A 17,123-nucleotide genomic window follows, 5' to 3' on the forward strand; every position below is an offset into this window, starting at 1 on the left:
CTTTTCCAGGTTTTCCATGACCTGATGAACCCTGTCTATAGTCACTGAGTGATGGGTGACAGCTAGAGTAAAGTTGCTATGTAGCCAATCTTGCCCGGGGGATTTTTTCCTTTACTGTCAAGAGCATACTGTCTAATAAGGAACAAAGGCGGGTCTGCGATTAACATGGCCAGCCTTTTCCACTTCTACTGTAGTGCAATGCTGCATCATCTACTCTTGCTATTGTACACTGAGCAATAGAACAAGAAATCTTCTTTCATCCTCAATCTCATACTCATTAGCTGTATTCTTTCCTTGATACTTTTTTGCATTATGAGTCTTAACATGATTTTTGAGCCCTATATATTATTGTCAAATAAGGTTACAGTACAGGGGATCCTCATGATTCGACCGTTCGCAGTTCAAATTACCGCCAATTTGAACTCAGTTAATTAATACCCAATCCTGAAGGTTCGACCGACTGATTCGCCAATTCAACATTCATATCTTGCGCTCCACCCTCCCGGTCAAATCCGCCGCCAGCCCGCCACGCAGAAGTGTAAACCGACGCTACCCTGCATGTCACTCCCTCTGCCTCACTCTTGCCCCAGCCTCCGTCCAGGCAGGCCACGCTCCACTGTTCCACCTCCTGCCTCCATGCTGCTTCAATAATGCTGTGCAAAGCCACCTCCGGCCTCAGCCCTAAGAAGCACAATTTCCTGTACTGTACAGCACCCTAATGTGTTTAATAAAAAATAGTTAGATATAAATGAAGCCTTTAATATTACTGATTTAGTCAAGTTAGTGTTTTTTAGAGGTTATAGTGATGTTTTGGGGAGTCTAGGCTAGAGGTTGGTCCCTATCCCCCCTTAATACTTAAGCATCTTATGGGAAAAATTGCTTCATGATTTGAATAAATGTTGATTTGATCAATGAAAACCCCGTCCTAACCCCATCGAATTGCAAGGATTCTCTGTATTTGATATTTTCTTTCTTGTATTCAGTGAATAGTGCCAATATTGCCAAACTTATTTCCCTCCATATTTTTGCATCCCATAAATTGATCACATCTACTATGATTTTTTTCAGTTATATCCATAAGTTGATCACATCTACTATGATTTTTTTCAGTTAATGTTATTTGTTGTGTTGGTCATATGAGGTGCCCTTCATTAGATGGACCACTTGTGCCACCACAGTGAAAATTGAGATAACTGTGCATAGAACTCTACTGAGGTCTTAACTAATATCCAGGAGTGGATGAGTGTCCCGTTAATAAGAATGAAAATCTAAACAAGGAAAGAATAATTGATGCCTAGTTGACCATCAGTGCAGACATAGCACTGATGAGCAATGTTCCATGTTAGAATGGTTGCCCATCTAGGATGAGTAGCATTATATTTGGAAAATTTTCTCAGGCAAATTTCATGCAAGATGGGCAGCTCACTCCAGTGCAGTGCATCAGGGCATCAGCCAATCAGAACCCTGTCCTCTGATGACATGATGCTCTCAGTCAATGGGAGGACAGTTGCATTCATTAACTATCAGTTCCTTTGGTGTTGGTGTCCAATTGAGACACAAAAAGGATGCTCCCAGCTCTTCTGCTGCAAGTATGTGTATTAGAGCTGCAATCACTAATCCTTCCAAAACTGTAACACAATTTGCAGAAATTATACAAAACTAGGTAGTAAATATCAAGACCACAACATTTTTTGAGGCCATCATGGTTTTGATTGTCTAGCAGTCCTTTTGAGGTTACATTAATATATAATAAGAAAGCTATGGTTGTTAGAACTTCACTAAATTTTGGGTGCATTTTTGTCATTCTATTTTGATGCCTTATGTATTTCTTTGCCTGCACATCTTAGTGCTGCTTCTGCATGAACTGCATACCAACAAAGTATGTGATTTCCCTCTCCCTTACATGCTGATGATCAGCTGACCAGGTAGAAAAAGGAGAGGAGAGGATGGATTTTGTTTTGTGGTGCAGAAAGGTAAACCTCCTCTACTGTCTGCCTGATGCAGAGTGACTGATCCTAACCCAATGTGAGTAGGGTGGATCATCTCCCCTCTTTTTAGATGCCTTAAAGTGAAGTCATAGGAATTAACAAGTAGAGGTTAAAATGTGAGGGAATACTTGTGAATTTAATTGAGAATAGATGTACAAGCATGTATGCATCTTGCCTTTATCATCTCATTTACAGGAAATATTAATTTATTATACTCATTAACCCCCAAATTTGTCTTAGATTTGAGACATGTGCAGAAATGGATTATCTTAAAGATTTTACACTGAGACCAATTTAACAAAGAAAGCCAACCACCAAGAAGCATAAGCCTGCCTACTCAAGATTTATCATTCCCTAGAGGGATGTTCTGAATGACCTGAGTGACTCTAAACTGTTGGATATAATAAACTACAACTAAAGGAGTGTCATCTGTGGCTTACTTGGCAGGAGAGCTTCGAGAGTTGCACGGGAAGATGTGATGCGCCATTGCTGGTAATTTAAGTCAGTAAGGAATGGAGCTCTCCATCAATTATTACCTTGGGTCTTCCTGTGTCGTGTTCTTGGCACATCTCATTTACCTTCTTTGTGATAGAGCCCCAAGCAGCTTTTTTGTGCCACTGAATGGTGAAGCCAATCAGCCTTCATGTTTCATCATAGTGCCGACTATGAGGAGGGAAGGTCTTGCCATGGGTCCAGCTTGGTTTTCCATACTGGCTCTTTCAGCCTTAGGGGTCATAATATCCTTTATAACAACAAGAAGTGAGTAGGAAATGTGGCACTGCTTAGTGGCTGGAACTGGCCAGCTGGGCTGAAGGCCATAAATACTGAGACAAAGTACATGTGCCTTGTGCTTGGTGGACTTTGCTTATACACATACTCAAATTTATGCGCACATATCTTTACAAAAGGTATGATAAATTATCATGTTATTCACACACACACACACACACACACACACACACACACACACAGACACTTGGGAGCTTTTGAGGAAGGCAAGAATACACCATTAAAATTGAAATTAAAGTCTCAGGTGGCAGCTGAGGCCTTCTTGAAGAGGGCTTGGAAACTTAAGAACTCTGAGGAAACCAAAACAATTTACATAAGAAATATGTCACAGGATGAGCGAATGAAAATGAAAGAGCTTGTAACTGAAGTGAAGGAGAGGAATGACGAAAGAACAGAGGAGGAAAAGACCAAGTTTTTTTGGAGGATGAGAAAAGGGAGGCTAAAGAAATGGTGGATAAAACAGGCGGAATAGACATTACATGGAAGAAAGAGACTAGGAATGGAATACAAGTGACTTATATGAATATAGATGGATTTCTGTCTAAGAGGCTAGAATGTATGAATTAACTAAGAAATAACGAACCAGACATAATGTGTATAGTGGAAACAAAGCTAAGGCCCGAAATAAAGATAGACTGGTTCGTTGTAAAACACTACAAAGTATGGAGAAATAATAGAAAAAATAAAGGAGGTGGTGGTATAATGGTTCTTACTAAGGAAGATCTGATAGTGAAGGAGGTGAACTATAGTAAGAGAAATGAGGAAGTGATAAGTATGCTTATAACAGATGGCAAGAGGCACATTAATATTATAACAGTATACATACCACCCAGAACCAATGCTTGGGAATATGAACAGTACCAAATGGTGATGAGAAATACTCTAGACAGAATGAAGCAAGAACTCATCAGAAAGGATAGAGTGATGATAGTCAGAGACTTTAATTGTAAAGAAATAGTGTGGGAAGACTACGAAGTGGTGAACGGTGGTGAGTGGGCAGAGGAATTGTTAAAGGTAGCAACAAATAACTTGATGACACAGTGGGTGAGATCACCAACAAGGTGCAGGGGACAAGATGTTGCAGCAAGGTTGGATTTGGTATTTACCAGGGCATCTCTAAAAGAGGAAATTGAACATAAATGTCCCTTGGGGAGAAGCGATCATGATGTCCTAAGCTTTGAGCTGGAAACGGAATTAAGCACAAATAAGATTGTGGAACGCAGGAAGGAAAAATTAAATTATATTAGGGCAAATTATAACCATATAAGGGAGTTCTTTAATGAAATTGACTGGTCCGTGGTATACCAGGAAAGGGATATGCAATTGAAATATGATAAATTTATGGATTTGTATAACTCTGCTGTGAAAAAGTTTGTGCCATATTACAGAAAGAGGACTTTAAATAATAAACAGTGGTTTAATAGAAATTGTGAAGAAGCAAAAAAGAACAAAGAAAAGGCATGGAAGAAACTTAAGAAAACAGTGATGTATTATCAAGAGAAGTTTACAAAACAGCAAGGAATAGATATGTTGAAGTAAGGAGAACAGCACAGAAGGAATATGAACAGAGGGTGGTGGAAAACTGTGATAGTGACCCAAAAATGTTTTACAAATTCATAAATGGAAAACTAAATATAAGGGAGGCAATAGTAAAGGTAAAAAATGGGAAGAAGTATATGAGGATGCTGGAGATATAGCTGAAATTTTGAACGACAACTTTTGCAAAGTGTTTACAAAGGAGGAGCATTTTATGGAAGGAAGACCTATGGAAATAAAGCAAATGCAGGACATCATGGTTACTAAGGAAGATGTAAAGAAAATTATAAGCAATCTGGATATTAATAAATCGATGGGGCCTGATGGCATATCTGGATGATTGCTAAATGAATGTAAGGATCAATTGTTGAACCCTGTATTTGATATTGTGGAAACCTCCATACGAACAGGATTAGTCCCGAAAGAGTGGAAAAGAGCTGACATTGTGCCTATATATAAGAATGGTAGTAGAATGGAACCGCTAAATTATAGACCAGTATCGTTGACTAGTATATTGTGCAAGGTATGTGAAGAAGTAATTAAAGCTAAGTGGAGTGAGTATCTAGAAAGTGAAAACATTCTGAGTGAAAGACAGTTTGGTTTCAGAAAAGGAAGATCATGCGTATCCAATTTATTATGTTTTTATTCAAGAGTGACTGACATACTGCAACATAGAGAGGGATGGGTGGATACTATCTACCTGGACTTGAGGAAGGCCTTTGATAAAGTACCACACAATAGACTGATGTGGAAACTAAAGAAGATTAGAGGAGTAAATGATAAACTAGCAAAATGGATGGAAAATTACTTAATGGGAAGAGAAATGAGAACAGTGGTGAGAGGAAGGAAGTCCGAGTGGAAGAAGGTAACCAGTGGAGTTCCACAAGAGTCAGTGCTTGGTCCCATCATGTTTTTGATTTATGTTAATGATATGCCAGTAGGAATTGATAGTTACATGAACATGGTTGCGGACAATACTAAAATTATGAGGAGAGTAAGGAATGTGGAAGATTGTAACAAGTTACAGGAAGATCTTGATAAAATATATGAGTGGAGTAAGGAGTGGCAGATGGAATTTAATATAGACAAGACCCATGTTATGAAAATGGGAAGTAGATACAGACCAAACTGGGATTACAGGTTGGGTGATGAGAAAATTAAAGAGACCAATGAGGAGAAAGACTTAGGAGTAACTGTGCAAAACACTTTGTCACCAGAGAAACACATTAACAAGATTTTTTGGAAAACATATAAAATGCTTCAAAATATTGGCCTTGCATTCCACTACCTAGATGAAGGAATGATGAAGAAGATATTATGTGCCTTAATAAGACCCCAGTTAGAATATGCAGCTTGTGTCTGGTCACTGCATATGAAGAAAAATGTGAAGAAGGTAGAAAGGGTACAGAGGCTGGCAACAAGGATAGTACCAGGACTCAGGGAGTTAGACTATGAGGAAAGACTGAGGAAGCTGGGGCTGACCACATTAGAGGAGAGAAGAACAAGAGGAGACATGATAACTACAGGCAACCCCCGTTTAACGAAGGTTCACACAACGAAATTTCGCTATAACGAAGGTTTCATTTTAATACCATCTGCTCGTTTAACAAACATCAAACTCGCTTTAACAAAGTTTTATCCAGGTAATTTTTTTCCAAATTTGAAAGCCCCACTGTATCATGCAAGCTGACAGGCTTTTGAATACATCAGGAGCTGCTGGTACTAAGGCCTGCCTTAGGAGAAATCCTGAGACACCTATAGAATAAAGATCAAGATCAAGCCTCTCTTGGACAACACAGGCTTTGCCGATACAAAGGCCTGACTCAGAAGAAATTCTGTGTCACCTGTAGCATCAAGATCAAGATCACACGCACCACTCACTACCCAGTCAAAACATAACAGCGTCACCAGCAGCTCATCTTCCTTAGTTCAACTTACCACCAAAACGCCCTGCAATGTGGCCTAAAGTTCCTACGAAGACCAGGAAGTGTCTTACTCTCGAAGTGAAGCTGGGTATTATTCACAGACAAGAGAGGGGCCAGAAAACTAATAACATCGCTTCCCACCATGGCTTGACTCCATCTACTGTCTACTATTTTCAAGTCAAGATACTCTATTAAGAAGGCTAGTGAGACCTCATCTTCCTTGCAAGCTAAAAGAACCACCAGAACTTGTGACTCTACAATGGATAAAATGGAAAGCCTTGTGGAAATGTGGTACATAAGTTTTGTATGCAGTACCATGATGCGCACTTTGTTTACATTCCACAGGTTGCCGGTTAGTGTATTTCCCCATTTCACTCTCCCTCCCTTCATAAAGTTAAGATCATCAACATTATAAAGTTACGTACCTACATACATTAGTGTACATTATAATGACTTAAATTAAACTACCTAAATGTTTAACTTCATAATTTTTACTTTCATTAAATCTTTTACTGTACTATGATGCACTCTCACTTTGCTTACTCTCAATGGAAGTTATACTTGTTATAAACGGTTCGCTTAACGAAGTTTCGCTTAACGGTGTTTTTTAGGAACGTAACCCCTTCGTTAAACGGGGGTTGCCTGTATGTATAAATTGGTGAACAAGATTGACATACTGGACAGAGAGTTGATAAAGGTGACCACAAGTAATCATCTCCGAGGACATGGAAAAAAGCTAATAAAAGACATCTGTCTAAATGACGTGATAAAATACAGTTTCCCGCATCGTAGCATTGATAAGTGGAATAAACTGAGCAGTGATGTCGTTGACGCGGTGTGTGTCAATCAGATGAAAGAGAGATATGACAGGAATGGACAAGGAGACAAGACACAGAGAGCTTAGCTCAGGCCCTGTAATACACAAATAGGTAAATACACACACACACACACACACACACACACACACACACACACAGCAAAGATGTGTTGAGACTTAGAATAGTTTGAGTGAGGAAGTGGTGTCAGCAATGAGCGCGCATAGTTTTAAAGAGAAATTGGTAAATACACACAAAATAATAAATAAAAAAAAAATAAAAAATCATGTTATTCACACACACACACACACACACACACGACATGATTAAAAAAGAAGTACAAGCATGGAAAATCCAAGATAAGAAAGACAAGGAATCATTTCAAGAAGTATTTCAAGAACAGTTAAAAGAAAGAGATGAAAATATGACAAGCAAAATGATAGGAGTCCTCAAGAAAAAAGAAAATTTAGTAAGAGAAATTGCGTAAAAAAAGAAGTGTAATTATTTTTGGACTGAAAGAAAATAATGTTAAATATAGACCAAGAAGGGAAAAAGACGAAATGAAATCAGTAAAAGACCTACTAAAACATCTGAATGACGAGGATAGACAGAACTTAGAAGAGGAAGTAGAAGAAATCCATAGAATGGGACCATATCAAGAAGGAACAGTGAGACCAATTAAGATATTACTAAAATCACAAGCAGCAGCAGAAGAAGTACTATATAGAAAAACAAAACTCAGAGAAACAGAAGGTTGCAAAGATATATATATAAAGAAAAATAGAAATGAGGAGGAAAGGAAGAGACACAATGAACTGGTGGCAGAAGCAAGAGAAAAAAATAATGAAAGGTCAGAAGAGGAGAAGAAGGCATTTTTTTTGGAGAATTATAGGTGACAGGATAAGGAAATGGTATATAAAAGAGAAAGAAGAGAAAAGAATGGAGCAAGTTTAACTAAAAATGATAAGAACAAGAGATTAAAAATGATGTATACAAACATAGATGGGATTTTATCTAGTAAATTAGAATTAAGAGATTACATAAAGAAAGAAGAACCAGATATTGTATGCCTGGTGGAAACAAAGTTAAATGAGGCAATAAAAATAGACATAGATAAAAGGTATAATATATGGAGGAGAGACAGAGTGGGTAAAGGAGGAGGAGGAGTCATGATGATGTTAAGGAAGGAGATAGTGGTAAATCAAGTGGAGTTTGGGGAAGGAAAATCAGAAATACTGTATGTCAAGATGCATATTAACAAAAAGGAGTTAACAATCATTAGAACATATGTGCCACCAAAAACAAACTCATAGACTAACCAAGAATATAAAGACATGATAGATGACACAATAAGGAGTCTTACAAGAATCATTAAGGAAAGGAGAAAAGTGATATTGGTAGGAGATTTCAACTGTAAGGAGGTAGACTGGGAAAATTATGAAAGTGGTATGGGGGAAGATGCCTGGGGAGATAGATTCCTGAACCTAATGATAGATAATTTGATGGTCCAAAGAGTAAAGGAAAACACAAGATTCAGAGGAAACGATGAGCCGGCAAGATTAGACCTAGTTTTTACAAGGGATATACCAATTAACGATGATATAAGATACAAGTGCCCATTGCGAAAGAGTGACCATGTAATATTAGAGATGGATATAGAAGAAGGAAAGGAAGATAGAGATGAATCATACAAAGGAGACCAATTAAATTACAGAAAGGCTGATATTGAGAATCTCAAGAACTATTTTAACCCGCTAAGACCGATGGCCGCAAAATTCGCACCCTCCCATTACCGCAATTATCATAAAAAAATCAACTCTTATAAATTACTCTGGAAAAAAATCTGCTGTTAGTAGACATGACAATGCATCATCCTACAAGTTTTTATTGCTCTACTCACTATGGTTGTCTCAGAATAATAACCGATAATTGGAGAAGATTGTGGTAGCGGCAACTCGGGGGAGGTGCTTTTATGTGTATTCTTACATAATGTAAGGCACTGCTCATGTTTTTATGTGTTTTCACATGTTTTCGTGTTTTCACCATATTGGCTGATTATAGTTACGTATGTTTTATCAAGCGTGGGTGACGATGTTGTCACAATAGCGGGGTCGGGATCTACCTCCAACCTGTGCACTTTGCGTCTTGTCCCGCCTTGTCTATCACTTTTATCACTAAACTTTAGCTTCCTCTTAGCACCAGTAGCCATAGTTGTAAATAATAGTTCCTTAAATAAGTAAATACGTACATAATTATCACCGCGACACGACGCTCACGCACCTCACAGAAATTTGCGGGAGACTAGCTGGCTAGAGCGGTGTGCTTCCTGGGAGCCGACAGTACTACCATAGGCCTACGTCATGACCAAATATAGCAGCGCTACCAATGCTAGCGCGGTTTTTATTAGCGCTCAAAGTAGCTGCCCCATTTAAGGACTATCGGAAGTGTGCTATGCAGCCGTATTTAAGGCCTGTCGGACTTTACGGGTTAAAAACGTAAACTGGGAGGAGATGGAAAACTCATTAACAGTTCAAGAGAAATATAACTTATTTTTGGAAATATACAAAACTGGGGTCAGGGAATATGTTCCGAAATATAGACCTAAAGAAGAAGGAAAGAAAGATTGGTTTAATGCAAGATGTGCTAGGGCAAAGGAGAAACGAGATGGAGCATGGAAAAGGTGGAGAAGAAACAGAAATCCAGAAAATAAGGAAAACTTCAAAACAGCAAGAAATGAATATGCTAAGGTGAGAAAGGAAGAAGAAAAGAACTATGAAAAGGACATTGTCGAAAAATGTAAGGAACAACCAAATTTGTTCTACAGATTCATAAATGGAAAAATAAGACAAAAAGAAACAATAGAAAGGTTAAAAGGAGAAAACAGAATGGTGGTGTTAAATAGTAAATTTCATGAGGTCTTTACTAAGGAATCCAAATTTGAAAGACCACAGGGTAATAGAGAGACTGTCTATATGAAAGAGATTAAAGTAACCAAGCTTGAAATAAAAAAGTTGATGACGGAATTGGATGAGGAAAAGGCAATGGGACCGGATGAAGTCTCAGGCAGAATACTGAAAGAATGTAGGGAAGAACTAGCAAGTCCAATATACAACATCATAAAATGCTCAATAGAAAATGGAACAGTGCCAGTGGAGTGGAAAAGAGCTGAGGTGGTTCTCATATATAAGAGCGGAAGGAAGGAAGAACCTTTAAATTACAGACCGGTATCACTAACTAGTGTAATATGCAAGATGTGTGAAAAAGTAATAAAGAAGCAATGGATCGAGTTTCTTGAAGACAACAAAATATTATCAAATAGCCAATTTGGTTTTAGAAAAGGTCGGTCATGTGTGACAAATTTATTGAGTTTCTACTCTAGAATAGTTGATAAAGTACAAGAGAGAGAGGGATGGGTTGACTGTATTTATTTAGATCTAAAAAAGGCTTTTGATAAAGTGCCACATGAAAGATTACTATGGAAGTTAGAGGAGAAGGGTGGCTTAAAAGGAAGCACATTGAGATGGATGAAGAATTACTTAAGGGGGAAAGAAATAAGGACGATAGTTAAAGATATGAAGTCCAAGTGGAGAACAGTAGACAGCGGAGTGCCACAGGGTCAGTATTGGCACCAATACTTTTTCTCGTATATATAAATGACATGCCAGAGGGAGTGAACAGCTACATAAATCTGTTTATGGATGATGCGAAACTGTGCAGTCATTAAACAAAAGAGGATTGTGAAATACTACAGGAAGACTTAAACAAGATCTGGAAATGGAGCAAAAAATGGGAGATGGAATTCAATGTGGACAAAAGCCATGTCATGGAAATGGGAAAAAGTGAAAGACGACCAGTGGGAATCTATAAGATGGGAGATGGAGTAGAACTAGAAAAAAGTAAAAAAGGAAAAGGACTTGGGAGTGACAATGGAAGAAAATAATCAACCGGTAAGCCATATTGATAGAATTTTCAGAGAGACGTATAATTTGCTAAGGAATATTGGAATAGCATTTCACTATATGGAAAAGGAAATGATGAAGAAATTGATAAGTACTAAAATAAGACCTAGATTGGAATATGGAGGAGTTGTGTGGACTCCCCATAAAAAGAAACACATAAGAAAATTAGAGAGACTACAAAAAATGGCTACAAGAATGGTTCCAGAATTTAAAGGGATGGCATATGAGGAGAGACTAAAGGCAATGGATCTACCAACCTTGGAGCAGAGAAGAGAGAGAGGGGATCTGATACAAGTTTATAAATTGATTAACGGAATGGATGAAGTGGATAATGAGAAACTGATCCTGAGAGAAGAATATGACTTTAGAAGCACAAGATTGCATAGTAAGAAACTAAGGAAGGGACGATGTCTGAGAGATGTTAAAAAATTTAGTTTCCCGCAAAGATGTGTTGAGACTTGGAACAGTTTGAGTGAGGAAGTGGTATCAGTAAAGAGTGTACATAGTTTTAAAGAAAAATTGGATAAGTGTAGATATGGAGACGGGACCACACGAGCATAAAGCCCAGGCCCTGTAAAACTACAACTAGGTAAATACAACTAGGTAAATACACACACACACACACACACACACACACACACACACACACACACACGACATTCATAGCACAAGATCGCATAGTAAAAAACTGAAAAAGGGAAGATGTCTGAGAAATGTTAAAAAATTTAGTTTCCCGCAAAGATGTATTGAGACGTGGAACAGTTTAAATGAAGAAGTAGTGTCTGCAACGAGTGTGCATACTTTTAAAGTAAGATTGGATAAGTGCAGATATGAAGACGGGGCCACACGAGCATAAAGCCCAGGCCCTGTAAAACTACAACTAGGTAAATGCAACTAGGTAAATACACACACACATACACACCAAAAAAAAAAAAAATTAAAATAAAATAAAATAAAATAAAAAAAATTGCACTATTAACTCAAACTTGAGAAATACAAGATTTTACTGTTCCACTCTTACAACATTTCCTACTGTGACTATAAATTCCCTCTCAGCACATCTAGACCAAGACTGAGACTCATATTTACGACTCCTTAAGAGATAAGATAAATTCTAAGACAAAATGTAAGAATCTTTGGTACTACGGCCCCAGTAGATTAACATATGAGGAGACAATTATGGTTTTGTCTCACTTCATGCTGTATACTCCCTGCCAAGATCCTGCAAGTCAGTTTAGGCAAGCTATCAGGTTTAACCTCTTTACTTTGGAAAACAGGAAACGGCTTCCAGCACTGTATCCAGGCTGGAGGGGATGGGGAGATGCCTGACTCAGATGCACTTTCTCTCTCTCTCTCTCTCTATGGAAATAATGGTGACGGTAAATTATTTTTCATAATAGGTATGTACATTGTCATTATGAGATAAACCCACACAACTTTTAGAGAAAAAAATAAAACTTTGTCTTCTCAAGGTCATTTTCTGAAGATGACAAATGATAGGAAATGTTTATCTTTAAGGTAAACTAATCTATTGGTACCATAGAAACATTAAAAATTATAATAGAATCATTACCAGCATGGTGCATCAGCACTTATCCTGGTATAAGCAAATCATACACCTTTGTAATAATGATAAAGTCAAGTATGCCATTGCATCATATACAACCTACATTCTGAAAGATCTCATACAGTATCATGAAAGAAAACAGGTAATCTTTGCAGAAAACAGCCATGATGCAGTATGCACATCATCAAATATATGCAGTATGCACATCATCAGATATATCATGAATGCCCCAATGATGCAAAATCTGTCATTGTGTTGAAGGGTTAAGTCATTCCTCTCAATCAAAATCACAGAGTGAGAACTTGGTTGCTAGATATCATATATGATGATGAAGTCAATGATAAAAAATTAAATGATACGACTGTATTCTTACTTGCTGTCTTTGGCTGTAGTGATGAGAAGGTTGGGATCATGAACACACCAGGCAGTCTTGAGCACACCTCGCTGATGACCCTCCAAGGTTTTGATAGGGGAAGTGGCATAACGCAGGTCCCACATCTGAGCCCATGGGGTGAGGTCATTGTCACTTGACAACAACAGCTGAGTGGCCACATGAGGGTTCCAGATAACGTTGCTTGTTTTCATCTGTCAATGCATAGAGACCTACATCTACACTGCTGGTCAGAGCAGAAGGTGCGGTAACTGTGACATCCTGTGAAGGAGATTAGTGACACAGAAAATATGTTTCAATGAGGGTATTCACCTAAACTAATAATTGATAGGGTGCTCTCATGCCTTCTTGACCTTTTTGAGTCTCTTGGGAAGTGAATCACCCAGGTGGTGGAGATACTGAGCGTCAATACTGTCCCATATCTCCTGAATAGTGGCTTGGAGGCATGGGAGGGAGGAGGTATCTCTCTCCTTTAGCTTCAGTTTTATGTACGCCAAGAGATTTTCTATAGGGTTAAGGTCTGGCGAATTTGCGGGCCAAGGTTTTAAAAGGCTAATATTGCAGATATCAAACCAGTCAACAATTAACTTTGCTGTATGGCACGGTGTACCATCTTGCATGAAGGTATCAGCATTGCACTTTTCTATACACTCATCTAACTCATCTAGAATTAGCTCAAGTAGTTATTTTGGTTCATACGAACATTCTTAGGCAAAACACCAATTTTCCAAGACCATAGTAAGAAAAACAACCCCACACCATCAAAGAATCTGGGTTTTACTGTGCGTGTTGTGTAGCGTGGATCATAACGGGTTACTACCGGGTCTGCAGCACACACAGTTTCTCTGGTTGTCTGTGACCTGAAAGCTTGCCTCATCTGACCAAAGTACTCTACGCCACTTACCTAAGTCCCAATCTTTGCAATGAGACACAAAATACAAGTTTACTGTTACAGTGACCATTGTGTGAAGCAAGGGTTTGAAACTGCACTGCAACTCCGGTACCACATGTCGCCTTTCACATATCTTAGCATACTTCTTTCAATCAGCCAGCCAGCAAAAAGGGTTCCTGGCCTTAAGTTCCTTGCTGTGTATGCGAGGGTTGGCCTCAAGCTGTCTCTCACTAACGTTCAGAGTTCTCTGGGTCACACTGCAATTACGCCCTTCAGGATTATAAGGTGGTGGCAAAGCATCTTTTCCTCCTTCACGATAAATTTTGATCCAACGTTGAACAATTCTGAGCTATGCCAGTGTTCGTGGCAATTTCTTGATATGACTTATTCTCCCTCACTAAGGCACAAATGACTGAGATTTGAGCCTTACCAATTAGTAACAGGGCACAATGGTAAGCTCACGCATCAACAAAAAGGGGCCATGAAGGGGGATGAAAGGAAATCCAAAATCAAGCACACAATCCACAGGCAAACGTTGACTAAGGAAACATATCATCTTCTTTGGACAACTAGAGCTGCAGAGTTGTCAGAGTGACATAAAGCGAATCCTGTTGTATGTTTAAGAGTTAAGAAGGGATGAATGAAATTTGGTCAGAGTGGAAGTCGTGGTCCCTTTCGCGCCTTCCGCTCTGACCAGCAGTGTACAGCCTCACAAGATTTTTAGTCTTTAAGATCCTATACAACAGACAACCAGTTTGTTGTTTAACCTTTTTACCATGAAATTAAATGTTCAAACTAACACACACAGACACATGTAAACACAGAGTTATAAGAGATGCCACATCCATTGCATGTATTATTTACTAAAAAAATAAAATAAAATACACAAGCAACATAACAAATATAAAAATTCAAAATAAGTTGGTACTTACCCTTGACACAGTGTCTGAGATGGTCATGATAGAAGACTGTTTCCTCAAGTCCCACACCACACAGTGGCCTGCACAAGTGGATGCAAAAATGTGCTCCACTTGTCTAGAACCAAGATTATGTTTTTAATAATAAAGTAGAATATTTTAATAAACATATGAAGTTATTTCTGCCATTACAGATCCCAAAACATCCTTTGAAGAATAAGTTACAAGGTTAAGTATGGAACATAAGATCAAAAATGTAATATATTCCTTACTAGAAGGCTGAAAGAAATTAATCATCCATAACATATACCATATGTTGGGTTAATAGATTGAAATTGAGACAATAAAAGTCAAACACTTATCTGATATAACACCTAATATTTTCTTAAAATCAAGTACATATATAAAATTATCAAAAAAACAAAAACCATGTTGAGATAAATTTCTTTACTAATATATCAATATTCATAAAAAAACATACTATAAACTTCAAAAACACATGTATGAACATGTTTATTTGCTCACTTTAATTAAAAACATCTATTGCACTACCATGCAACTACAAAGGTAGACAGAAGTCATGAAAAGGACAGCAGTCAGAGGCCACACACAAGAAATTTCAAGGCTTAACTCACCTATTGAATTCAACACAGGTGACATCAGCACCCAAGGAGAGCTTCTTGCCAGGGATAATTGGAGCACTGAGATTAGTGACATCCCAGACAGTCACTTCAGAGTCTGAAGAGCCGCAGGCCAAAAAGTTTGCCTGAAGGTGATACAAACATGTATGAAAGGTGTTGGCTCCAGGAAGCAAAGAGGGACTCATACATGAAAGTACTATCTATGTACATATAATATAACCTTGATTCTCTAACTTAATCTGTTGCTGAATGACGTTTTGAAATTTTAAATGCTCAGAAGTACCATTGGAATCCAGGTAAAATAGATTAATTCAATTCCACACATTAGTCAATCCTTTCTTGGCAGCTTAATACAGATGTATCCTCTGCCAAGACAGCCACTCTACAAATTCTCTAGCTCATGAGTTGTTCATTCAAAAAGAGTGTATTCAATAAACTTCGTACAGGTACTCTCCACTATATGATTTACTATTACATAATATCTCATTTTTACAATCATTCTTCATTACTACCTCATGCCTGCTTAACTAGTAGCTACACTTCATTCTTATGATCATTCAAGAGTGCACGCTCCTTGCAGGCAAGTATAGATGGATTTGTCTGGATATGTTAGTATGCATCCATAACACAATTGCATATCAGGGAGTACCAGTAACACAGAACTTATCAGAAGATACTGTTTAAATGGAGCAGGTTTTCTCTGTCACCAATCTAGAGATGGAAGCCTTTCACAGTGTGATACAGAAAAGAGTATTTCGCAAACTATTTGTTTATATCAGTGTTCTTCAATAGGATCACATTTAACTTGCTTTAAAGACTAAATTACTGTCTTACTGAGTCTCTCTTTCAAATACTTAAGTTAAGGAATTATTTACAGAAACTACATATTAGTAATAAATTACTGCTTTTGCTTTGTCTTTTAGTATTTAAAATCAAGTAACTTTTCTTGGGAACCAAAGTATGGTACAGCAGCTGAAGCAATTATGGGTTCACAATTATGTTTAAAAACTTGTTTGTTTAAAAAGGGAATTGTTTAGTAACCAAGATTCCACTGTATAATCAGTCCATTTCAAACCATTTCTTTATTTTGTCCAATAAAATTATTGTTCATAATTTTCTATAACTTTTGATCTTTTAGTAAATAGCAAGAGAACACCAAATAGAAAAAAAAATAAGAGTAACAATAATAGTAACCATATTTACCTTCAAGTAATTGCAACTAATAGTAAAAACTGGTCCAGTGTGTAAGCCTTGTGTTGTACCCACAAGACTGTCAGTAGCTTTGGCCAGAAGCTTAGCAGCATCATATATGTATATTGCCTTGTTTTCACAACCAGCATAGATGAGACCAGATGTCTCAGAGCCCAACCCACTCCACTGCAAGGCATGAAATCTTGATGGAAAGATAAAAAGTAATGTCAGTTTTACTCATCTCGTGCAGTTTTAGCAAGTTTGAATAAAACTAGGATAGGATAATTACTAAGCATCAGTTGGGCAAACTCTTCTATGCAATAATTTCCAGTTTTCTTTTTTGTTTCGTCTAAAACTGAAGACATGAATCGGAAAGCTTATTCAATGCTTTGTATGTTTAAAATGTGTATTCTGCCATTTTCTAAGGTTCAAGTTTCTTCAGCAGAGTTTACAAATGTTGATGCATTTACATGAAATATCATATACATTGCTTACTGAATCCAACAATATAT

The 17,123-nt window shown here is 37.7% G+C and overlaps 1 protein-coding gene across 11 annotated transcripts in view; it reads right to left on the reverse strand.

The window, feature by feature from the left end:
- LOC123520535 (protein transport protein Sec31A-like) overlaps positions 1 to 17,123 on the reverse strand; it is a 123,384-nt gene that overhangs the window by 82,952 nt on the left and 23,309 nt on the right. For all 11 annotated transcript variants that reach the window (XM_045282869.1, XM_045282880.1, XM_045282878.1 and 8 more), the window contains 4 exons: positions 16,624 to 16,813; positions 15,415 to 15,545; positions 14,795 to 14,897; positions 12,953 to 13,164 (listed from right to left, as the gene is read on the reverse strand). In XM_045282869.1, the coding sequence (XP_045138804.1) occupies positions 12,953 to 13,164; positions 14,795 to 14,897; positions 15,415 to 15,545; positions 16,624 to 16,813 (636 nt within the window). The remainder of the gene's footprint in view (positions 1 to 12,952; positions 13,165 to 14,794; positions 14,898 to 15,414; positions 15,546 to 16,623; positions 16,814 to 17,123) is intronic.

Source organism: Portunus trituberculatus, chromosome 47, assembly GCF_017591435.1.
Source record: "Portunus trituberculatus isolate SZX2019 chromosome 47, ASM1759143v1, whole genome shotgun sequence".
NCBI classification, from domain to species: Eukaryota; Metazoa; Arthropoda; class Malacostraca; order Decapoda; family Portunidae; genus Portunus; species Portunus trituberculatus.